This window comes from Cetorhinus maximus, chromosome 2 (assembly GCF_964194155.1).
Source record: "Cetorhinus maximus chromosome 2, sCetMax3.hap1.1, whole genome shotgun sequence".
Lineage (NCBI taxonomy): Eukaryota > Metazoa > Chordata > Chondrichthyes > Lamniformes > Cetorhinidae > Cetorhinus > Cetorhinus maximus.
The window spans coordinates 16045055-16070074 of NC_135880.1; the positions used below are offsets into that span (position 1 = coordinate 16045055).

Here is a 25020-nt window from a genome sequence, read left to right on the forward strand (position 1 = left end):
GACATGGGAAAAAGGTGGCAGTCGGGCTGAACTATGCCTACCGACTGCCCGCTCCCTTTATGTATTGTTGACCCAAGGGGAATTCCACCTAACCTACCTGCTCTCCTTGCACTGAATCACCAAAGATCAGGAGTGTGGCACTGATGCATGTTCAGAAATTAAGGATAATGAAAAGGGGGTCTGCACTGGAGTGCTGTGTTTGGCTGTAGTAGAGAGCTTCAGTTGGAGTTTGGTGACTGAGGGAGTTCAGTGAGAAGGGAGGAGGTCCTCCTTTCTTTTTCTACCTTTCCTCAGAAAGAAGAGTGGCAGCCTTGGTAAATAGGAACTGGTGAATAAATTGGACAAGTGTAATATTTTTAAAGTTACTATACTTGGATTTAACTGCGAAGCGCCAGAAATAAGAGAAATTTAGGGCCAATATAATAAAGTAATATAAATAATCCAAATTAGAATAAAGTTAACATAAGGGAAGTAGAGTTAAGACATGGAAGGGCAGCTCAGTCAAATGGAATGTGTGTCTTGTAATATGTGCGAAGTCATGGACGCTACTGGTGTTCTAGATGACCACATGTGCAGGAAGTGCTGTCAGGTGCAGAAAGTTGAGCTCCGGGTTTTAGAGCTCGAGCGGCAGCTGGAGTTACTGTGGCATATCCGCAAGGCTGAGAACTACATAGATAGCACGTTCAGAGGCAGGTACACACAGCTTAAGGGCCTGGAGACAGAGAGGGAATGGGTGACCATCAGGCAGCCCAAGAGACGTAGGGAGGTAGTGCAGGATTCCCCTAGGGTCCTGCTCACAAATCAGTTTCCCGTTTTGGAAGCTGGTGAAGGCGCTGGTTGCTCAGAGGAGTGCAGCCAGAGCCAGGTTTGTGGCATCATTAGTGGCTCGGCTGTATGGCAGGGAAGGAAGAAGAAAGGAAGAGCTATAGTGATAGGGGATTCATTGGTTAAGGGAACAGACAAGTGTTTCTGTAGCCATGGACATGACTCAAGGATGGTCTGTTGCCTCCCTGGTGCTAGGGTAAAGAACGTCACAGAGCGGATGCAGAACATTCTTCTGGGGGAGGATGATCAGCCAGAGGTTGTGGTCCATATTGGGACTAATGACTTAGGTAGGAAGGGGGATGTGATCCTGCAATCAGAATTTAGGGAACTTGGTAGAAAATTAGCAAATTTTCTACTCTACTCCACTCTAATGTAATAATCTCTGGATTGCTCCCAGTGCCACGTGCATGTGAGTGCAGGAATAGGAGGATAAGGCAGATGAATGCGTGGCTGGAAAGATGATGCTTGAGGGAGGGCTTTAGATTCCTGGGACATTGGGACTGGCTCTGGGGGAGATGGCACCTGTACAAGCCGGACGGGTTGTACCTGAACAGAGCTGGGACTGAATTCCTTGTGGGACGTTTTGCTAGTGCTGTTGGGAGGGCTTTAAACTAACTCAGCAGAGGCGTGTGAATCAAGAAAAAATATTAGAGAGGGATACCAGGGTGCACAAAATACTGGGAGGGACAGATGGCACTAGTATAGAGAATAGTAAGTTAATAGTTGAAGTCGGGTGAGGGAGAAAGTAACAAATTTTCAATCAGGATTACTATGCATGTATGTGAATGCACGCAGTATGGGAAATAAGATTGGGGAGTTACAGGAGTGCATTGCCATTTGGAATTATGATGTTGTGGCGATAACAGAGACCTGGCTCAAGGAAGGGCAGAACTGGATGTTAAATATTCCTGGGTACAAGGTGTTACAAGAGATAGGAAAGGAAGGAGATGTGGACGGGTCGTGGTATCAGTTAAGGAGAGCATTGCTGTGCTGGAGAAAGAGGATGTCCCAGAGGATTCAAGGAGAGAATCAATTTGGCTAGAGCTAAGGAACAAACAGGGTGCAATTACATTGCTCGGTGTAGTCTATAGACCGGCAAATAGTGAGAAGGACGTAGAAGAATAAATGTGTAGGGAAATTAGAGATATGCAGGCATTATAGAGTAGTTATAATGGGTGACTTTAATTACCCAAATGTAGACTGGGACAGTGGTAGTGTAAAGGGCGGAGAGGGGCAAAAGTTCCTAGATTGTGTTCAGGATAATTTTCTACAGCAGCATGTGTCCAATCCAACAAGAAACAATGCACTGTTGGGCTTGGTTCTTGGGAGTGAGGTGGGCCAAGTAGATCAAGTGTCAGTGAGGGAACATTTAGGAGACAGTGATCATTGTATGTTTTCGGACGATGATTAAAAAAGGATGATAGGCAATCCAGAGTAAGAATAATTAACTAGACGAGAGCCGACTTTGATGGGGAAAGAACGAAGCTGGGCCGGATAGACTGGAACGAAAGATTGGCGGGAAAAACTGTAGCTGAACAATGGGCTATCTTCAAAAAAGAATTGCTTCAGGCACAGTCAATTCCATTGAAAGGGAAAGATAGGGCAAACAAATCTAGAGCTCCCTGGATGATAAAGGAAATTGAAATTAAGATAAAGAAGAAAAAGCGTGCTTATGACAGGTGTCAGGTGGAAAATACAATTGAGAACTACAAGGACTACAGAAGGTTCAGAGGGAAGGTGAAGAAACATATTAGAGAAGCGAAGAGGCATTATGAGAAAAGACTGGCAGCCAACATAAAGAGGATATAGTGAAAGGGTGGTAAACGGAGGAGTAGGGCTAATTGGGGACCTAAAAAGGAATTTGCACATGGATGAAAGGGCCATGGCTGAGGTATTAAATGAATACTTTGCATCCATCTTTACCAAGCAGGTAGATGCTACCCAGGCCATGGTGACAGACAAGGAAACTATCACTAGAAGGGTTCAAAACTGATAAGGAGGAAGTGTTGAATAGATTGTCGGTACTTAAAGTTGACAAAGCACTGGGGCCGGATGAGATGCGTCCAAGGATATTGAAGGAAGTGAGAGTAGAAATTGCAGGAAAACTGGCCATACTCTTTTAGTCTTCCCTAGACTCAGGCAAACATGGAGAATTGCAAACATTATGCCCTTGTTCAAAAAAGGATAAGCCTAGCAATTACAGACCAGTCAGTTTAATTTCAGTGGTGGGCAAGATTCTAGAAACAATTATTCTGGATAGGATTAGTAGTCACATGGAAAAATATGGATTGATAAGGAAGAGCCAGCATGGATTTCTAAACGGGAAATCGTGTTTAACTAACTTGCTGGAGTTTTTGAATAGGTAACTGAAAAGGTTGATGAGGGTAATGCTGTTGATGTGGTGTACATGGACTTTCAAAAGTCATTTGACACAGTGCCACACAACAGACCTGAGAGAAAAGTTATTGCTCATGGAATAAAAGGGACAGTAGCAACATGGATACAAAATTGGCTGAAAAATAGGAAGCAGAGAGTAATGGTTAATGGATGCTTTTCAGGCTGGAGGAAGATTTGTAGTGGAGTTCCCCAGGGGTTGGTATTGGGACCCTTGTTTTTCCTGATATATTAATATATATTAATGACCTAGATCTTGGTGTGCAGGGGACAATTTCAAAGTTTGCTGATGATATGAAGCTTGGGAGTGTTGTGAACTGCAAGGAAGATGGTGTAGAACTTCAAGAGGACATAGATAAGTTGGTGGAGTAGGAAGATAGGTGGCAGATGAAGCTCAATGTGGAGAAGTGTGAGATGATGCATTTTGGTAGGAAGAACATGGAGAGACAATATAAATTAAGGGGTGAAATTTTGAAGGGAATGCAAGAGCAGGAAGACTTAGGTGTATATGTGCATAGATCATTGAAGGTGGTAGGACAGGTGGAGAGAGCAGTTAATAAAGCGTATAGTATCCTGGGCTTTATTAATAGGGGCATAGAGTACAAGAGCAGGGAGGTTATGCTGAGTTTATATAAGACACTCGTTAGACCTCAGCTGGAATATTGTGTACAGTTCTGGGCACCATATTATAGGAAGGATATGAACACATTGGAGAGAGTGCAGAAGAGGTTTACAGGAATGGTCCCAGAGATGCGAAACTTCAGCTATGAGGATAGATTGGAGAGGTTGGGACTGTTTTCCTTGGAGAAAAGAAGGCTGAGAGGAGACTTGATAGAAGTTTTCAAAATCATAAGGGGGCTAGACAGGGTAGATAGGGAGAAGCTGTTCCCACTCGTAAAAGGATCAAGAATGTGAGGGCACAGATTTAAAGTGATTTGCAAAAGAAGCAAATGTGACGTGAGAAAAAACTTTTTCACACAACGAGTGGTTTGGGTCTGGAATGCACTGCCTGGAATGTGGTGGAGGCAGGTTCAATCGAGGCATTCAAGAGGGCATTAGATGATTATTTGAATAGAAACAAGGTGCAGGGGTAAGAGAAAAGGCAGGGCAATAGCACTAGGTCATGATGCTCACTTGGAGAGCCAGTGCAAACATGATGGGCCGAATGGCCTCCTTCTGTGCCATTAAGATTCTTTGATTCTGTGAGCTGCAACCTCTCACATCCTACCTAGGTGTGAAATTCAGACCCTTCAAGACAGCAGAAATTACAGGCAGCCCGGGAGTCCATGATTTGACTTAAGCTCCTATTGTACAGGAGTACTATATCCCACACCCTCTACACCAAATGCCTGCTTATGAGTTGTGCCTCTTCAAAAAGGGGACACTGTCATTTGGTGATGTTGGGCTAACCCAGTGTTTCCTCATTGGTTTATTTAGATAAGGAAACACCTTTACTCTTATTTACAGAGCAGCCTTCAACAGGACGATATGGAACTATTTCACAGCTCATTCCCAGAACACTGTCCTTCTCTGATTGATTTAACAATTCATCTTAAACTTGTCCTGATATCTTCTTCTTGGGCAGTCCCTCGGGATCGAGGATGACTTGCTTCCACTCTGCTTCGATGGGTTCCGAGATGGCTGATAAGTCCAATGCGCAATCTGCGGACTCTGCCTGATGATGGGTGCGGGTGACAGGTGGTGCTTGAAGGGTTGGGTAAATGGGTTGTGTAGGGGTTTGTGTGCTCTCTCCAATGCCTTGACGTCACCTCTGCACATTCTCAATAAAGTCTCTCGATGTGTTTGGCGTCTCCCTGAATAAACCTTCATTTTGTTCAGGACTCCCAAGAGTCAGTGGGGATGTTTGACCTCTTCAGGGATGTTTTGAGGGCGTCCCTAAAGTGTCTCTACTGTCCTGGGATTCTCCTGCCACGATTGAGTTCCAAGTTGCCTGGATGCATACAGCTCCCACAACACTCAAGAAGCTTGACACCATCCAGGACAAAGCAGCCCGCTTGATTGGCATCACATCCACAAACATTCACTCCCTCTATCACTGACACACAGTGGCAGCAATGTGTACCATCAACAAGATGCACTGCAGGAATTCACCAAGGCTCCTTCGACAGCACCTCCCAAACCCACGACCACTACCGTCTAGAAGGACAAGGGCAGCAGATAGATGGGAACACCACCACCTGGAAGTTCCCCTCCAAGTCACGCATCATCCTGACTTGGAAATATATCGCTGTTCCTTCGCTGTCGCTGGGTCGAAATCCTGGAACTCCCTCCCTAACAGCACTGTGGGTGTACCTACACCGCATGGACTGCAGCGGTTCAAGAAGGCAGCTCACCACCACCTTTCTCGAGGGCAACTAGCGATGGGCAATAAATGCTGGCCTAGCCAGAGACACCCACATCCCGTGAATGAATAAAAAAAAATGTTGTTTCGGGAGTCTTACATGATGTTGAAGTCACTAATTTGACTTTTTTTTTTCAAAAAGACTCTAATTTGTAAAGAGACCGATGCTAATGAAGTGACCAGATGTACTTTCTTTGCAACAGTGTCTGTGCATCTTTAGATCAATAGTATATAAGGATTTGTGTGTGGGTTTGGCTCCATCGTGGAGTGGAATATGTAACTACAGCGTTGGAGAGACAAGTACCTGGGGACTTAGGCAGTGGGACACTGATCTCTCTCTCTCTCTCTCTGAGTGACACTGCATGTCCTTTTTCGCAGGTTTAAAACTTGGCTTCTCCAAGTCCACTTGTATGTGTGACTGGGATCACACCAGCAGCAGGCGAGAAAGAATGGTGTCGTTAAACTTAAAGCAGCAGCGACGTGGAGAGTGTTTAATTAGAATGGAGTGATCGGGAAAGAGAGAGAGAGAGAGAGGGGGGGAGGCGAAGGCACTTGGTCAGACGAATGGAGGTGACCATAAGCGAGTTCAGGAGGACTCATGTCGAGGGACTGGGACCAATATGCTTCTAGATAAGACACGGGTTGTTTTGTTAAAAGGAATGCAGTCAGGTGCTGCGAGGAGAAAAGACAGGCTGAAAATCCCAACACAGCCCAAGTGCCAAGAAAAGCAAACTCCTGCGCGTTGCTACACACGTTTGATGACCCAGTCCCTTGTAAATGCTCAGCAAGAACTTAAAAAAACAGTCCACACAGCCTTAGTGGGGGTGGGTAGGGGGTAGCAGCCGGCAGACTCCCTGTCTCCCCCCACCCCACCCCTCTCTCTCTCTCTCTCTCGACGAATACAAACTCTCATCAGATGTCATTGACTGCAGACGATTATTTTAAAGCCAGAAGCTGGGACGGCATTTGCCTGCGTCAGCCACTGAATGGTACTGGGTGCATCGCTGTTTAAACAGGGCCAGCCCCACTCTGTGAGCTACCAGATACCAACCACATTGACTCGCTTTTTGCTTTTAATTATTATTTTCCTCCAACGCTACCCACCCATTTTGCAAAGGGATATATATATATATGTGTATATATATTTATATCTCTCTCTCTCTATATATATATACATACATATGCAGGCTGGGCTCGGTTGCTTTGTCTATAATAAGGTGCCTGTCCTTTCAGAAGGACTACACACGTGTGTTTTGGAAGGATTAAGCTGAGCGGGGACAAATGAGACAGGGTCAGATCAGGAGCATTCCTGGTGAGTGGAAGCAGCCGCCTCGTTTCGTTCTGAAGCCTCTCGGTGTCAGTGAAGATCATCTCCCTGGGATCACTGACAGTGCCAATCGACCCGAGACCCGCAGCTTCTTGCTTTCACTTCACCGGGAGAAAGGGATCGTGCACTCACTCATCTGAGCAGAATTGGACCACACAGTGAGAGGGAGGAGGAGGAGGAAGGAGGGAGGGAAAGAGGGAGGGAGGGAGAGAGGAGGAGACGGCGGCTTGCCAGGCCCGGGGAGTGGACAAAGTCACTGTCAAATTGGCTGAAGGAGGAGATCATTGCGGCGGAAACATCTACAAGTGCCCACATCCCGAGGTAAGTGAGGCTGAGTCCAGCAGGCAAAAAAGTATTAGTTCAATCCCTGGCTCTGCACATCCCACTCTCATTTACAGCGAATTAAAGTGGATAGACGCTGCTGGTCGTGTTATTGTCAGTACCCCATCTCCAGCAATTTGCATTTAATGTAAATACACTTGTGTGTCAATGTATATTGTATAAAGTTGTGCCAACCATTAACCGCCCTTATCAATTTCCCCAAGTTTGGCAACATCCTTCTCGCCTGCAGACATTGCTGGAATCCGCCTGTGGAATTGTCTCTGAAAATAATTTACTTTCCTCTATTTTTTTTTTGCAGATTGCCAGATTTTTCGCTCCCTTGCAAACCACGGGTGACCCTCTTGCCCTGCAGAAGCACCCACCGCCCCACCTCTCACTCCCCGCTGGGCTGGTGTTGCAGGCTCCAGCCCTCTCTCTCTCCCTCTCTCCCTCTCTCTCCAAAGTCTTGGAGCACTCGGCGCTGAAGCGGTCCAGTTTGTTGGAAAGAGCCTGGGAAAGGAAGGGGAAAAGTTGCCCACGCTGCTGGGATGAAGCGGAAGCAGAAACGGTTCTTGCAGATGATCGGCCTCTTTATCGTGGCTCTGGTTTTCTTACCCAACGTTGGACTGTGGTCCCTTTACAAGGAGAAGCACTTGGAAAAATCCCCAGAACCGGGAGGTCAGGTAAACGGAGGGGGAGGTGTTTGGGAGGGGGGTGTTGGGGGTGTGCTGGGGGCAAGGAGGGAAGGTTGGAGTGAGTGCAGTGACTGGGTAAGGGGGACTACTACAGCTTAGCACAGGGTGGCAATGGGCAATGCAACTGGTAGCGGGGACCAAATCCCGCCTGAGTTCAACCTGTCTTCCCCCCTTCTGTATGTGGGGCAACGCATTATCGATTAATGTCACTCCATTCCCCCCACTGCTGTCCCTTCCTTGCTAAAGTATCGTTCAATGTCTTGCAATTCGCAATCTGGGCTGAAGTTTGATGAATTGTATCCCATGAGGTTTTAACAGTTGCCTTGACTTGCTTGAGGTGGCAATTGGGATTGATGTGGGCGGAAACAGAGTTCAAACCATCACCTACTTTGTAATGGGAATCGAGGGAGTCAAATTTCAATGAATAACTAGCACTGCTAGGCAAGGAAAAATGACTTTACCAATTTTTTTTTTTAAAAAAGTGTCAGATGCTATACCTGGCAATTAATGTGTCTTTTTCAGCTTTTTATATAGAAAACAAATGAGCTGAGTTTTATTTAAGTTCTGATTCTGAGCAGGAGATGTTCTTTTGTTGAAGTTGAAAGCACAATTGGATCCCGGTGCTGTGAACATTAGTTAAGTTGGAAGGGTAATTAGCCATTTTCTTTCAGACAAGAGTTTCCCTATCACTCTGGAAAGCAGTTTGTGCGCTGGAATTAACACACCAAATGAACACCTTTGATGTATGTTAATGCCCTCAAAGTTTCAACAGTTAGTCAGAAGCAGGAGATTAAAACTTTGTATATGTTGGTCCTGAATGGCTATGGAAACCATTCCTCTTTTTCAGGCAGCTCTGTGTTACTGTTATCGTCCCGGGCTGGAGGGAATCCAGGTTTCGAAACTGATAAATGTGACTCTCAGTGCTTGTGAATTTGCCCACAACATGTTCTCCGAGCTTGGAGTTTGGAGGCAGTCTCTTACTGATTTGTAAAGAAGTGCATTGCAGTGAAGCCTTACAATGCTCTCAACAGCCGTGCTCTTGGTTCTCAGGAGTGAAGAAGTGAGAGAACCATCGATTTGCGCCAGTCAATAATGACCCATAGATGTGCAGTGACACTTTGTTTTTTCAGAGAAGTCTTTTTCCTGTGCTGATTAAGCTAAATGACGTTAGTAATGGGGAATAAAGCCAGCAACAGGTACTCCCAGACCAGGTTAACCATAGTTATATGTAGAGTAAAGTCCCTTGCACTTTAACCTAACCAAATGCCTAATTCCTAATGTCAGACCCCACTGCTTCATCATCACTTCCAACCTAACCCAAAAGCTTCTCTCTCTCTCTCTCTCAGAGAGTATTCTAATCTCTCTATGCCGTCGCCCACCCTACTCTGCCAACCTCTTTCAGCCCTACAGTCCTCCAATATCTACCTCTTTTTGAAACCCATGAAAAATAAATGATCAACCCATGGTGCACTTTTACGTCGACTGTAACAAAAACTTTAAAGGAAACTTATCAAAGGAAAATGTCATTCCAAGCCCCCTCGCCAGCCACCCCCTCTGTTGCGGAAGGCCTCAAGTGTGCTGGTGGACACTGTGTGCTCCCTCCAGTATATATCAGCACTCCTCCCTTTATGGCCTCTTGAGCAACCTGCATTTTCATCACTCCGCCACTGATGCTTGTGCCGTCAGCTGCACAGACCCTAAGCTCTGGAATTCCCTCCTTAAATCTCTACGTCTCTCTCTCTCCTCCTTCTGCTGTCACTCCTTAAAACCTACCCATTTGATGAAGGTCTCGATCGCCCATGTGAATATCTCCATATGCGACTTTGTGTCAAATTTTGTCTGATAACCTTCCTGTGTATCACCTTAGGGTGTTTCACTACATTAGGCATGCTCTCCGAATGCAATCTTATTGCTAATTTGTGCCAAGTTATGGGGTCGTGTTTATTTGGGACTGAGTTAGGCTGCCCGTACTTATTCTGTGTAGAATGTTATATCACAGAAGGGATGAATTTGGCTATTATACCTATGCCAACTCTTTGAAAAAGCTATCCATTTAATCCTACAGCACTGCAATTTAAGAAAAAAAAATCAACTATATATTCCCCTTTTAATATTACTAGTGGACTTGCTTTCACCACCTTTCAAGAAGGCAGCTCACCTCCACCTTCTCAGGGCAATTAGGGGTGGGCAATAAATGCTGGCTTTGATAGTGACGTCCACATCCCATAGACAAATAAAAAAAAAATCAGGCAGGGCATTCCAGATCAGAATAACTGACTGTGTAAAAAAAAAATCTCATCTCACACCTGGCCCGTTTGCCGATTGCTTTAAGCCTTTGTTCTTTGGCTAATGACTTTCCTGCCAGTGGAAATCGTTTCTTGTTACTTATTCTGTCAAAATCCTTCATGAATTTGAACATCTCTACTTAATCTCCTCTTAACCTTCTTTGCCCCGAGGAGAACAACCCTAGCTTCTTCAGTCCTCTTCATGTAAATGAAGTCCCACAACCCTGCTACAATTCTAATGTAAATAATTACAGAGCAATGTTATGGATTGCACAGATGAATTTTTGGACTCTTCAATTAAAACAAAAGTGTACAGTAAGATTGTACTGATTAGGGTTCTAGGCTAGCAATTCGGAGATTGTTTTACTTGCAAATTGTGGAATTGCGTTCAATGAAAGGGGTCATTAGCACCTGGGAAAATGACCATAAGCAGTAAGTGGATTGGTCCAGGAAGGGAACATGCTGCCTCTACTTGCTGTGTCCTCCATGACTCCAGTCCACACTGCATAGTTAACCCTTGATGCCCTCTAAGTTGTCGTGCCAACACTCAGTTGTCCAAACGTTAGGCAATGTTCATTGAAGTGCAGTGTTGCCTATACCCTGAGGGAAAATAATAGTGATTTTCATGGGCTAGAATAATGGTGACTCATGAGAGATTTTCAAATTAAGGTGGTAAAAGTTCTGATTTTGTGAATTCAAATTCAAATCCAAGTCTGCTTTTAACAGCAGCAAGTTGCATTTATATAACACCTTTAATGAGCCACCATGTTCCAAGGCAATTCACAGGTGCATCATCAAACAAAATTTGACATCGATCTACATAAGAAAATATTAGGACAGATAAGCCTTGGCACATTTTTAAGGGCTGACTTAAAGGAGGAGAGAGAAAGAGGTGGAGAGGTTTAGGGTTGCAATTCCAGGGCTTAGGGCCTAGGCAGTTGAAGGCGTGGCTGCCAATAGTAGAGCACACAGTACGTTGGCCTTTATTGCAAGAGGATTTGAGTACAGGAATAAAGGAGTCTTGCTGCAATTGTACAAAGCTGTGATGAGACCGCATCTGGAGTATTGCGTACAGTCTAAGGAAGGATATACTGGCCATGGAGAGAGTGCAACGAAGGTTCACCAGACTGATCTCTAGGATGGCAGGATTGTCCTATGAGGAGAGATTGAGGAGACTGGGCCTCTATTCTCTAGAGTTTAGAAGAATGAGAGGTGATCTCATTGAAGCCTACAAAATTACTACAGGGCTCGACAGGGTAGATGCAGGAAGGATGTTCCCCCTGGCTGGGGGCGGTGGCGGGGAGGGGGGGCGGCTGTAGAAAAAAAGGGGACAAAGTTTCGGAATAAGAGGTCAGCCATTTAGGATCCGAGATGAGGAGGAATTCCTTCAGTCGGAGGGTGGTGAATCTTTGGAATTCTTTATCCCAGGGGGCTGTGGGGGTTCAGTAATTGAGTATATTCAAGACAGAAATCGATAGATTTCTAGAGACCAAAGATATCAAGGTTAATGGACGAGTGCTGGAAAATGGGGCTGAGGTAGAAGATCAAGCATGATCTAGTTGAATGGTGAAGCAGGCTTGAGGGGCTGAATGGCCTACTCCTGCTCCTATGTTCCAACAATGAAATTCAGAGATGCCGAGAAAGATTTAATTGGAGGAGTGCAAAGTTTCAGTATCAAGAGTGCAGTGTAAGCAGGAACATTGCTTATGAGTAAGAAACACTTATCACCAGCAGAACACGGGACCTTTTGAGGATTATTTAAGTGCCCACTAGTATAGATGATTCTTGAGGGGCAATAGACTGGGTATAAATGTGTATTTACCACTGGAGCAATTTCACGAACTCTACTATGCCAATTTGGTAAGGTATATACTTATTAGTAGATTGCTAGGAACCTGATGTGCATGTCCCACTGCTGCTTATTTCTGATCATTCACGTTTTTTAGTGCTGAATATTTTGGTTAACTGAAGGGAATCACCGAGCTGGAAATAAATGCTTAAAATTGAATTTAGATCCTTTGAATTAAGTAACATTGAATTTCGAGGAATACGCTGTAGAAAGCTAGTGATTCAGTGGTGACCTGCAATGCTGACTTATTGCTTCTCTACACTGAGGTAACATTGTTTTTTTTTTAAACGTTTAATAGCTGCTTTACTATTTGTTAAGAGACGGATGCATCAAATCTGCGCTTCTTGAGAGTGGGCCAATTTGTTTTTTTCTCTCTTCTAAATAAATCCGGGATGAATTCCGAATTCAACCGTGTTCAGCCTCAGCTTGCATTGCAATCTGTTTGATCGGAGAATCCATATGTTTTCTGACTCGCCGCAAGATGGCGGGATGGTCACTAAGACGGCGAGATGGGATGAAGGAGTGGCTGGATGACTTCTGGCCCAGCTTCAGTTGTGCAAGTGATCCACGACTGTGTCCAGACGCTTTCAAACACTATGTCCCTTTGGGGAGGAAGCATCAGAAAAAGTACCTCTGGCATGCATTTGAAAGGCTGAGCAGCTCGGGACTCTTTTATCTAGAAAAGAGAATGCTGAGGCGCGAACTAGTCGAAGTCTTTAAAATTGTGAAGGGATTTGATTAGTGTGGATGGACAGAAGGTGTTTCCACTTGTGGGGGAAGTTCTAAACTGGCAGGCATAGATATAAGAGGCCCCTAATGAGGAGTTCAGGAGAAACTTTACCCAGAGATTGTTCGAATGTGGAACTTGCAACCACATGGAGTGGTTGAGACGGTTAGCATAGATGCATTTCCGGGAAATGTAGATAAGCACATGGGAGGAAGAGGAATAGAAGGATGTGCTGTTAGGGTGGGAGGAGGCTCGTGTGGAGGGGAAACGCCAGCACAGAACAATTGAGCCAAATGGCTTGTTTCTGCACTGTTAGGCCTGTGTAATTGCAGCATAAATGCATTGGTGGTCCTGCCACAGTGTATCATAGGAGTCCAGATTCCTATGTAAGGTTAACCAAGCAAAGAAGAGTTGGGCCAGATCAGATGAATGAAAATTGCTTGAACCTGAACACAACTCCGCTACTGAAATATTTAACAGTACGCAGAGAGACATCCTTCCTCTCCATCTAGTTTGGTGTCTAAACCAGGCCCTTACAAGGGAAGGACAGTGGTGTAGGGTTTCAACATACCGTACAAATGTAAAACTGCTATCGGAGATCGGTTGCCTGTTGTAGAAGCTGCCCATTTGTTAATTGATTCAGATGGAAATGAACATTGGATGGTTCCTCTGTGACCTGGCTGACTCATAGTACCTGCTTTCGCCGAGCAACTTGAAAATCTTCAACAATTGTTTTTTAGACAAAGCGACTACTCGTAACATAAGTTTAAATAAAGCATTGGTTATGAAATTGACGTTTAATTTTGTTATTTTCTGATTAGTATTTCCATTCTCAGTCCTAATCCTTTCTCCATGAACTCTCGAGTCCGTGTGGGAGGGTATCATTTTCCCCATTAACCTTAGCAAATGAAGGAAAATGTAGCCTTCCTTTCTTGCACACACCTTCATGACTCTCTGAACCGAATCTGTGATCATTTCACACTTGGGCACTCAATGGAGTAAGATATTTCCGTGCAGTGTTGGGGCATCACTATGGCACCTTTATTATTTCCATTTCCTGTAGCTTATAAATTTATCCACTTTTTTGACGATATGACTTTAAGAAGCTTAAGCAATTACGTTGTCAATACTGTAAGTGAAATTTTGGGGTGATTTTCTTTTTCTGATCATTTATGAAAGGCAATAATCACGAATGCTATAGTAAGGCAGTAATTCACCTCTTCTTGTCAAATAAGAGTAAACAAAGCACTCTTGTAAACCACTGTGACTCAATAAGAGAGATCAAAATATTCCAGTTTAGAATTTTATCATGCAGGACTTGTGTGAACCTGAGGAGTCTCTGCTGGTTGTTACAGAAGATCCCAGAGGGATTTTTTGTCAGGATGGTGACATGCTGCTCATTAGAATCCAGAGTTTTGCTTCAAACGCTATTTTCTAAATTGAGCATGGGACCTAGAAACACTTCTTTTTTTTTTGCTGATTCTTAGGTTTAAATGGATGGTTATTACCAGCGCAATCTTCATATCGGGACCATTTACATGAAATCACATATACTGCTGAGAGTCAAAGGACTTCTACATTACAAAGCAGTTGCCCACAGAGCTTTGCAGACACTAGACCACAAATGTGCTTTAGCGGTGTGTCCCCTGGACCATACAGCAGCCAATATAAAGCTAGTTCATGGGGTGTTTAATTCAAGTGTTGAATTCTACTTCAAGGAATAGCCAGAACATATGTTTCCTAATTTTGCCTGCAGTTGTTTAGCAGATATACATGCATCAACAGCAACTTGCATTTAGATAGCACCTTTAACTTCATAAAAGTGCTTCGCCTTACAGGAAGGCTATCAGACAATTATTGACACTGCATCAAAGGAGAATTATTAATTTGGGTGACTAAGAGCCTCGTTAAAGAGGTGGATTTGAAGGAATACCTTAAAGGAAGACTGGCCAGCCAGGGAAGCATTGAAGTAGTCAAGTTTGATTCTAATAAAAGCATGGATAATGGTTTCAGCAGCAGATATGCTGAGGCAAGGATGGAGGTGGCTGAAATTACATGGTGGCGTTAGGCAGTCTTGATATTGAAGTCAGTTCTAAGTTCCAGGACAACTTATACAGGGTAACCATTCGCTGGAACTTGTCCATCCACACTACCCCACCACCATTTTCTCCCTTCCCCTCTCCTCTGTGAAGACATTGAGTCCTTGCTGTGACATGGTTTCATAGGCATCGAGTGTCTCCTAGTTATCTTGCCCGCCCTTGACCCCACCATGGACATATTAATGTCTGGGCTCTGGCAGTGAGTGTTGGCAGACATTTTGGGCATGGGAGGTTTGTGGGGTGGGAGGGGCGGTGGTGGTGGTGACGGATGTAGGGGGGGGGGGTGAGAATCGTGGCTGAGACTGATCCTGAATCTGAAGTCGTCACACACACACAGGCACAGTTCCAATAGAAGCTCTCGATGTTGATAGGTGTGGGAATTTGGCTGCCTTTGACTGCAGAGTGGAGAACCCATGTGCCAGCATAGGTAACCTCACCAGTCTCTGATCCCTGGCTAAGTATTGAATGAACTTGCCGAGACATTGGGATACCTCATTACAGCAGGGCTACTTCCCTTTTCTGTTTAACGTGCTTTGGTATCGGGCCTGAAGTGCTCCGTCTGATTTATTTTTATAATGTCGCACTGCACTTGACCTACAACTTTCACGAGAAAGGTTGATGCGTAGGAGGTTGGATTAGTTCAACACATAAGAGCTAAATCCAGGGATAAGAATGATCATTACCACTTTGTTTGCAGATATGAGAGTCTTTAATTGCAGGGTGATGGAAAATGAATTAATAATCATGTATTTTAATATTAATTAGGCCATTAACTGCTGTTGAAACTGTTGTGGTTCCTCATTGAAAATGACTTTGAGAGAGATCTTCTAGCGTTGAGATGTTTGCCCTCCCCCCCCCCACCTCCCCCTGACCACTGTGCAAACATTGGCACACAGACGCTTCAGATCTTTGCATGGAGTTCCTTTTTGCTCGCCGCTTTAGTAAGAGGCGTTAATCCAATTGAAACCATGTTTCCATGAGGACGGTGAGTGATGAAATATTGTACGAAGTTCCTGATTCACACTGCGCATGTCTGAATTCCTACAGTGCCTAGTTTTCAGAGCATGATCACAGCCTAACCTGATAATTAATTTTTTTTCTCGCTAAATAATTGAATTCTCTGGTAATTCAAATTGAGTGGGGATTTAGTGCTGAAAAACATGTTGCATTATCATATCATTTGAATTGAGCAATTCTGAATTAAGAGAAGCAAAATGCACCATGACAGAGCCTAAAAAAATGAATGTTACTCGATGCACTTGTATTAATTTGCTCGTCCTGCTGTTTTAATGGAAACATTAACTCAAACAGATTGATGCCTTTATTAAAATAAAGGGGAGAGGAATTTGATGCATGTGCTTTAAGGAGTTGGACTACAGCGCCAGCTGTCATGTCTACCTTGCAGTGTCCAACAGATTCTGTTCCTGTTTGTTAATCTGCTTCCTGGCAGGAGACTCCCACTTTGTGGGGGCAGGTGTGAAATATAAACTATTTCTGTCATACCACCTTTGGGTAACTGAGTTAATTGATGATTCATAGACTTACATAGAATTTACTGCACAGACACAGACCATTCAGCCCAACTAATCCATGCTCGTGTTTATGTCCCGCACTAATCTTGTCTCACCCTAATTCATCTCACCCTATCAGCATAACGTTCTGGAACTTTCTCCCACATCATCTTATCTAGCTTTTGCTTCCATATATCTATGCTATTCACTCGCACCAATCTGCTAAAAAGTCTAAAAGGAATGGAACCAGACAGACCTAGGTACTAGAAACGACAACAGCAAACTCAGCCCTGTTGACACTGCAAAGTCCTCCTTACTAACATATGGGGGCTAGTGCCAAATTTAGGAGAGCTGTCTCACAGACTAGTCAAGCAACAGCCTGACATAGTCATCCTCACTGAAACATACCTTACAGACAATGTCCCAAACATCACCATCACCATCCCTGGGTATGTCCACCAGCAGAACAGGAACAGCAGAGGTGGCAGCATAGTGGTATACAGTCGGGAAGGAGTTGCCCTGGGAGTGCTCAACATCAACTTCAGACCCCATGAAACTCATGGCATCAGGTCAAACATGGGCAAGGAAACCTCCTGCTGATTACCATGTACCGTCAACCACAGCAGATGAATCAGTGCTCCTCCATGTTGAACACTACTTGGAGGAAGCATTGAGGGTGGCAAGGGTGCAGAATGTACTCTGGGTGGGGGACTTCACTGTCCATCACTAAGAGTGGCTTGGTAGGACCACTACTAATTGAACTGGCCGAGTCCTAAATGACATAGCTGGTAGACTGGGCCTGCAGCAGATGGTGAGTGAACCAACAAGAGGGAAAAATGTACTTGATTTCATCCTCAGCAACCCGCCTGCCACAGATGCATCTCTCCTTGACAGTATTGGTAGGAGTGACCACCGCACAGTCGCTGTGGAGACGAAGTCCCATCTTCACATTGAGGATATCCTCCACCATGTTGTGTGGCACTACCATCGTGCTAAATGAGATAAATTTCAAACAGATCTAACAATTCAAGACTAGGCAAAAATGAGATGCCGTGGGCCATTAGCTTTAGCAGAATTGTACTCGAACACAATCTGTAACCTCATGGCCTGGCATATCCACAACTCTACCATTACCATCAAGCCAGGGGATCAACCCTGGTTCGATGAAGAGTGCAGGAGGGCATGCCAGGAGCAGCACCAGGCATACCTAAAAGTGAGGTGTCAACCTGGTGAAGCTACAACACAGGACTACGTGCGTGCCAAATATCATAAGCAGCAAGTGATAGACAGAGCTAAGTGATTCCACAACCAACGGACCAGATCTAAGCTCTGCGGTAATGCCGCATCCAGTCGTGAATGGTGGTGGACAATTAAACAACTCACTGCAGGAGGAGACTCCACAAATATCCCCATCCTCAATGATGGAGGAGCCCAGCACATCAGTGCAAAAGATAAGGCTGAAGCATTCGCAACAATCTTCAGCCAGAAGTGACGATTGGATGATCTATCTCCGCCTCCTCCGGATGTCCCTAGCATCACAGATGCCAGTCTTCAGCCAATTGATTGACTCGACATGATATCAAGAAACGACTGAAGGCACTGGATACTGCAAAGGCTATGGGCCCTGACAACGTTCCAGCAATAGTACTGAAGACTTGTGTTCAAGAGCTTACCCCGTGCCTATCCAAGCCGTCCCAGTACAGCTACAACACTGGCATCTAACCGACAATATGAAAAATTGCCCAAGTATGTCCTGTACAAAAAATGCAGGAGAAATACAACCCAGCCAATTACCTGCCAGTCTACTCTGCATCATCAGTAAAATGATGGAAGGGGTCATAAACAGTGCCATCAAGCGACACTTGATTAGCAATAACCTGCTCACTGATGCCCAGTTTGTGTTCTGCTAGGGCCACACAACTCCTTCCTCATTAAAGCCTTGGTTCAAATACGTATAAAAGAGCTGAACTCCAGAGGCGAGGTGAGAGTGACTGCCCTTGACATCCAGGCAGCATTTGACTGAATGCATCATCGAGGAGCCCTAGCAAAACTGGAGTCAATGGGAATCAGGGGGGAAAACTCTCCGCTGGTTGGAGTCGTACCTAGCACAAAGGAAGATGGTTGTGGTTGTTGGAGGTCAGTCACCTCAGCTCCAGGACATCACTGCAGGACTTCCTCCTAGGCCCAACCTAGGTTCTTAGCTGCTTCATCAATGACCTTCCTCCCATCATAAGGTCAGAAGTGGGGATGTTCGCTGATGATTGCACAATGTTCAGCACCATTCGCTATTCCGCAGATACTGAAGCAGTCCATGTCCAAAAGCAGCAAGAGCTGGATAATATCCAGTCTTGGGCTGGCAAGTGGCAAGTAACATTCACGCCACACAAGTGCCAAGCAATTACCATCTCCAACAAGAAGAAAATCTAAGAGTCGCCCCATGGCATTCAAGGGCATTACCATCACTGAATCCCCCACTATCAACATCCTGGGGGTTACCATTAACCAGAAACTGAACTGGACTATCCATTTAAATACTGTGGCTACAAGAGCAGGTCAGAGGCTAGGAATCCTGCGACGAGTAACTCACCTCCTGACTCCCCAAAGCCTGTCCACCATCTACAAGGCACAAGTCAGGAATGTGATGGAATACTCTGTACTTGCCTGGATGAGTGCAGCTTCTACAACACTAAAGAAGCTTGACACCATCCAGGACAAAGCAGCCCGCTTGATTGGCACCCAGTCCACAAACATTCACTCCTTCCACCACTGACGTATGGAGCAGCAGTGTGTTGCATCTACAAGATGCACTGCAGGAATTCACCAAGTTCCCTTAGACAGCATCTTCCAACCCATGACTTCTACCATCTAGAAGGACAAGGGCAGCAGACACGGAACACCACCACCTGGAAGTACCGCTCTAAGCCACTCATCATCCTGACTTGGAAACATATCGCCGTTCCTTCACTGTCACTGGGTCAAAATCCTGGAACTCCCTCCCTAACAACACTGTGGGTGTACTTATGTGGACTGCAGTGGTTCAAGAAGGCAGCTCAACACCACCTTCTCGAGGGCAGTTGGAGATGGGTAATAAATGTTGGCCTAGCTAGTGACACCCACATCCCATGAATGACTAAATTAAAAATAAAGAAAATATTCACCTCGACTACCTTGTGTTAGCGAGTTCCACATTGTAACTCCTTTCTGGGTAAAGAATTTTCTCCTGAATTTCTGTTCTTCATGTTCTGTGATCTGGGATTAAACCTCCATGTAAAAAAATAATGTAATAAGAGAAGGTTTTTGGACTATTGAGCTGTCTCCTTATACAAATCGTGCTTAGATCATGTTTTTCAATGTTTTCTTCATTGGGATGTGGGTGTCGCTGGCAAGGCCAGCAATTTGTAACTCATCTCTAATTGCCCTTAAGAATGCTCTTGTGTCTCCTAATGTAAAGTTTACACCAGGCCATTGCTACGGTTCATTTACTCTGGCCTTGTGATTTTCTGGCATCCTTCTTTCCATTATTGGTGGCCAGGCCTTCAACCATCTCAGTGTCTAAGCTCCGAAGTTCTCTCCCCAAATCTCTTTGTCTCTCCAGCCTTCTCTCTTCCTTTAGGCACTGCCTAGCACCAAACACTTTGACCAAGATTTTGGGTGCCTGTCCTAATGTGTGGCTCAACGTCAGTTTTTTGTCTGATGACTCTCCCTGGGCCATTCTACCGCATTGAAACCGCTATGTAACTGTTGTTCATTAATAGCTTGTTTGATGGTTAAAGTCTAAATCATAATCCAATGGAAGTTATTTTGTGGCCATCCGAAATTGGGGAAGATTACATATGCTTTTTTTCCATATTCGATCATGGGATGTGGGCATCGCCGGCTAGGCCAGTAGTTATTGCCCATAACTAATTGCCCTTGGGAAGGTGGTGAGCTGCCTTCTTGAACCGCTGCAGTCCATGTGGTGTAGGTACATCCACAGTGCTGTTAGGGAGGGAGTTCCAGGATTTTGACCCAACGACAGTGGAGGAATGGCAATATATTTCCAAGTCAGGATGGTGTGTGACTTGGAGGGGAACTTCCAGGTGGCGGTGTTCCCATGCGTCCCACTTCTAGATGGCAGAGATCGCAGGTTAAGAAGGTGTTGTTGAAGGAGACTTGGTGAGTTGCTGCAGTGCTTCTTGTAGATGGTACACACTGCTGCCACTGTGCATCAGTGGTGGAGGGAGTGAATGTTGAAGGAGGTGGATACGGTGCCAGTCAAGCAGGTTGCTTTGTCCTGGATGGTGTCAAGCTTTTTGAGTGTTGTGGGAGAGTAAGGCAAGTGAAGAGTATTCCATCACACTCCTGATTTGTGCCTTGTAGATGGTGGACAGGCTTTGGGGAGTCAGGAGGTGAGTTACTCATTGCACGATTCCTAGCCTCTGACCTGCTCTTGTAGCCACAGTATTTATATGGCTAGTGCAGTTCAGTTTCTGGTCAATGGTAACCCCCAGGATGTTGATAGTGGGGGATTCAGTGATGGTAAGGCCATTGAATGTCAAGGGGCAATGGTTAGGTTCCCTCTTGTTAAAGATTGTCATTGCCTGGCACTTGTGTGGCACAAATGTAACTTGCTACTTAACTGCCAAAGCCTGAAAGCTGTGCATGTCTTACTGCATGTGGGCACAGACTGCTTGAGTACCTGAGGAGTTGCCAATGGTACTAGATTCTATGCAATCATCCGCGAACACCCCCACTTTTGATCTTATGATGGAGGGAAGGTCACTGGTGAAACAGGTGAAGATGGTTGGGCCGAGGACACTACCCTGAGGAACTCCTGCAGCAATGTTCTAAAGCTGACATGATTAACCCCAAACAACCAGAACTGTCTTCCTTTGTGTGAGGTATGACTCCAACCAGCGGACAGTTTCCTCCTTGCTTAAACCAATAAGCAAAAAAACAAAATAAAGATGGATTTAATATTTGCCACAAATCTATATATATATATGTTGGCAAATGAAAGCACTGTCTGGCATGTAGAAGAAATGCCGATGAAAATTGTTGGTATCGCCCAGCAAGAGTAAGGGAAAAAAAACAAGGGTGTTGAGCGCTCGTGTGTTTGGGCAATATTAATGCCGTTTCTAGTGGGGATGAGGTTGCAGCTGAATAGATTCAAGTCAAAGCTCGCAATCTCACTCTGAGACCACAAGGAGAGCTGATGTGGGAAATTAAATTCTCACACAGGCCAGTAGGTGGTGCTCTTTTGACCTTTTTTTTGGGTAAAGGCTCATTGTGCCATTATTTGCTGTGTGGCAAGGTAGCTCCCATCGTTTGCTGCTCCTTCGACTTGCAGTTTTAGGCTTTAGATTTTTCTCCTGTGTGGAAAGCTGTGAACTGACACTGTCACAGCGAAGGAAAGAGGCCTTCTGGGACCTGAGTGAACAGGGCAAGCAACTGTGTGTATCTCCGTAACCAATCAGACTGAAGAACCGTGAAATGGCGCAAGGACTGAGCAGGAAGCATTAATTAGAGAGGCGAATTAAATGCCAATTCAGACATATGAAGGGAAATACAGAATTTCAGAAGAGGGAGAGAGGGGCCTAGCTAGATATCAAGACACCCAGAAGAATGGATTCCCCTCAGGCTCCGTTGAATTCAATGGCAGGAGCAGATTAGCAAACTTCCCGGACACAGCCAGAGTGTCAACACCAGGCTGCAGTTCAGGGAGCGGAGGGGAACCAAGGAAGATTGGGGACACCAGGGAAGGATGGGGGATGATGTGGTGGAGGAAGACTGGAGTCCGGAGCAAGGAGCGATCACACAGGGGAGCTGGAGCCAGGGGAGATAGGCGACCGAGGTCAGGGGGAAGGGGGGTGGTGGGTGGGGTGGTGTTCAGTCGTGCTAGGGGTGGGGCAGATTTGTGCAGTAGGTACATTGCGCCTAGCAAGTAAGTGGAAAGGTATTTTGTAAGAATTTGGACCTGATTAAGATTTAGGGCTGCTTTAGTCAATATAACTTTGTATTCCAAATTTACAATTTCTCCGGATCTCCCTGAGCTGACCTACAGGGTTTAATCAAGTGATGGAGACAATCAGGTATAGTCAATCAAAGTAGAATTGATTAAGCAAGAATGGTAAAAATACTTAATAAAAGGCAGTGGAGATAGCTCGAATATTCTTGTTCCCCTTGAGAGTCCAGAATCCCTCAGCTACTGACAGCACAGGTGAAGTCTTATAAGTCCTTGTCCTGATTTGAGCTCTGTCTCAGGAGAATTGTCACCACAGCAGCGATGGTGATGACTGTGTCAACAATGCCTTGAAACCTTCAATATCTGTCCTTAATTCTGAGTGTCCTGGTGCCATATTTGGGCGTGGCTTGTTTTAACCCTTTCAGTCAGCTAAAAGTGAAGCTACTAGCTTTATCCCCACCTCAGGTCATGTAAATAGAAACTGAAAACAGATGGTCATTCTTTATACTCCATGCTATCTTTAGGTGTTACATGAATTAGAAGTACCAGTGACATTCCCATATACCATGTTGCTTTCTTTTCACAATATATGGCCATTCGGCCTCCTCAAGTTGTTTTTACACACACATAAGCACTGGTCATGCATGTCCAGGAAGTCATTGGTACCAGGTGGTAAGTGACACAGTGACACAGAAAATATAAGCAAAGAAAATGTCTTAAATGACTTTCCCTATTGGGACACTTATTATCAGCGTATTGGAAAACTCTTCTAATTAAAAGGTATACCTGTTGTATTAGCCCTTATCACGATAGGGAGGGATTCATGCTAAGGGTAGAACTAGTGGACAGAAGCGATGTGGACAGGTTAGGTGGGTGGGCAAAAATTTGGCAGATGGGGTATAATGTGGGAAAATGTGAACTTGTCCACTTTGGCAGGAAGAATAGAAAAGCATTTTACTATTTAAATGGAGAGAGATTGCAGAATTTGATGGTGCAGAGGGATCTGGCTGTTCTGGTACATGACTTACTAAAAGTTAAGATGCAGGTACAACAAGTGATTAGGAAGGTAAATGGAATGTTGGCCTTTATTGCAAGAGGAATGGGATACAAAAGTAGGGAAGTTTTACTGCAGTTGTACAGGGTGTTGGTTAGACCACATCTCGAATACTGTGTACTGTTCTGGACTCCTTATTTGAAAAAATATATAACTGCATTAGTTCAGAGAAGGTTCACTTGACTCATTCCTGGGATGAAGAAAGGTTAGACCATAAGATGTAGGGGCAGAAGTAGGCCATTCAGCCCATCGCGTCTGCTCCGCCATTCAATGAGATCTTGGCTGATTTAATAATCCTTGGCTCCACTTTCCCACCTTTTCCCCCATAACCCTTGATTCCCTTACTGATTAAAAACCTGTCTCTGCCTTGAATATATTTAATGACCCAGCCTCGACATCCCTCTGCGGTAAAGAATTCCACAGATTCACTACCCTATAAGAGAAGAAATTCCTCCTCATCTCTATTTTAAATGGGCACCCCCTTACTCTGAGATTATGCCCTCTGGTCCTAGACTCTCCCACAAGGGGAAACAACCTCTCAGCATCTACCCTGTCAAGCCCCCTAAGAATCTTATGTTTCAATAAAGTCGCCCCTCATCCTTCTCAACTGCAATGAGTCAGGTCCAACCTACTCAACCTCTCCTCATAAGAGAATCCCTCCATGCCCCAGATCAACCTAGTGAACCTTCTCTGGACTACCTCCAATACCAGTATATCTTTCCTTAGATAAGTGGACCAAAATTGTTCACAGTATTCTAGGTATGGACTAGCTAATGCCTTATATAGTTTTAGTAAGACCTCCCTATTTTTATATTCCATTCCTTTTGAAATAAAGGTCGAACAGGTTAAGCTTATACCCATTGGAGTTTAGAAGAATGAGAGGTGATCTTACTAAAGTCTATAAGATCCTGAGGGATTTGATAGGGTAGGTACCGGGAGGATGCTTTCTCTTGTGGGGCAGAGTAGAACCAGGGGACACAGTTTAAGAATAAGCCGGCCTACCGTTTAAGACAGAGATGAGGAGAATTTTTTTCTCTCAAGGGCTTGTTAGTCTGTGGAATTCACTTCCCCAGAAAGCAGTGGGGGCTGGGCCATTGAATTTATTCAGGACAGAATTAGACAGATTTTTGATAGACTAGGGAGTCACGGGTTGTGGGGGTGGTGGGGCAGACAGAAAAGTGGAGTTGAGACACAACCAGATCAGCCATGATCTTATTGAATGGTGGTGCAGGCTTGAAGGGCTGAATGGCCTACTCCTGCTCATGTTCCTGTGAGGCCTTGGACTGGTTCTTACTGTAACTTTAAAACAAAGGGTGCTATGAGCATCCTTAGACAATTAGGCACCTAACTTATCAGCAAGACCGTTCTTCATATTACTGACAGCCTTGAGTTGTTTTAAGCTGTTTCACAGCTGTGAATTGCTAGCAGCTTGTCTTTAACTGTTTAATTACACCTCTCTCAGCAGGCAAGAACTTAAGCTAGTCTATTTAAAGCGTGGTTAATGTGAGATTCCAAAATGTTAGGCCCCATTAATATAAAATCCTGAAATTTATAGATTCTTGAAATCTTACAGCCCCCATCTCGAGGAAGAAGATATTTATACTGATTCCTCGCAACCAATCTATCT

General features: G+C 44.8%; 1 protein-coding gene across 1 annotated transcript in view; it reads left to right on the forward strand.

Annotated features, from left to right (window-relative positions):
- Nucleotides 1-7751: 7751 nt before the first annotated feature.
- The window catches only part of galntl6 (polypeptide N-acetylgalactosaminyltransferase like 6), a 1368692-nt gene continuing 1351423 nt past the window's right edge, over nt 7752-25020 (forward strand). Inside the window, exon 1 of the mRNA XM_078557596.1 lies at nt 7752-7907. Coding sequence (XP_078413722.1) covers nt 7778-7907 — 130 coding nt within the window. The 5' untranslated portion in view covers nt 7752-7777. The remainder of the gene's footprint in view (nt 7908-25020) is intronic.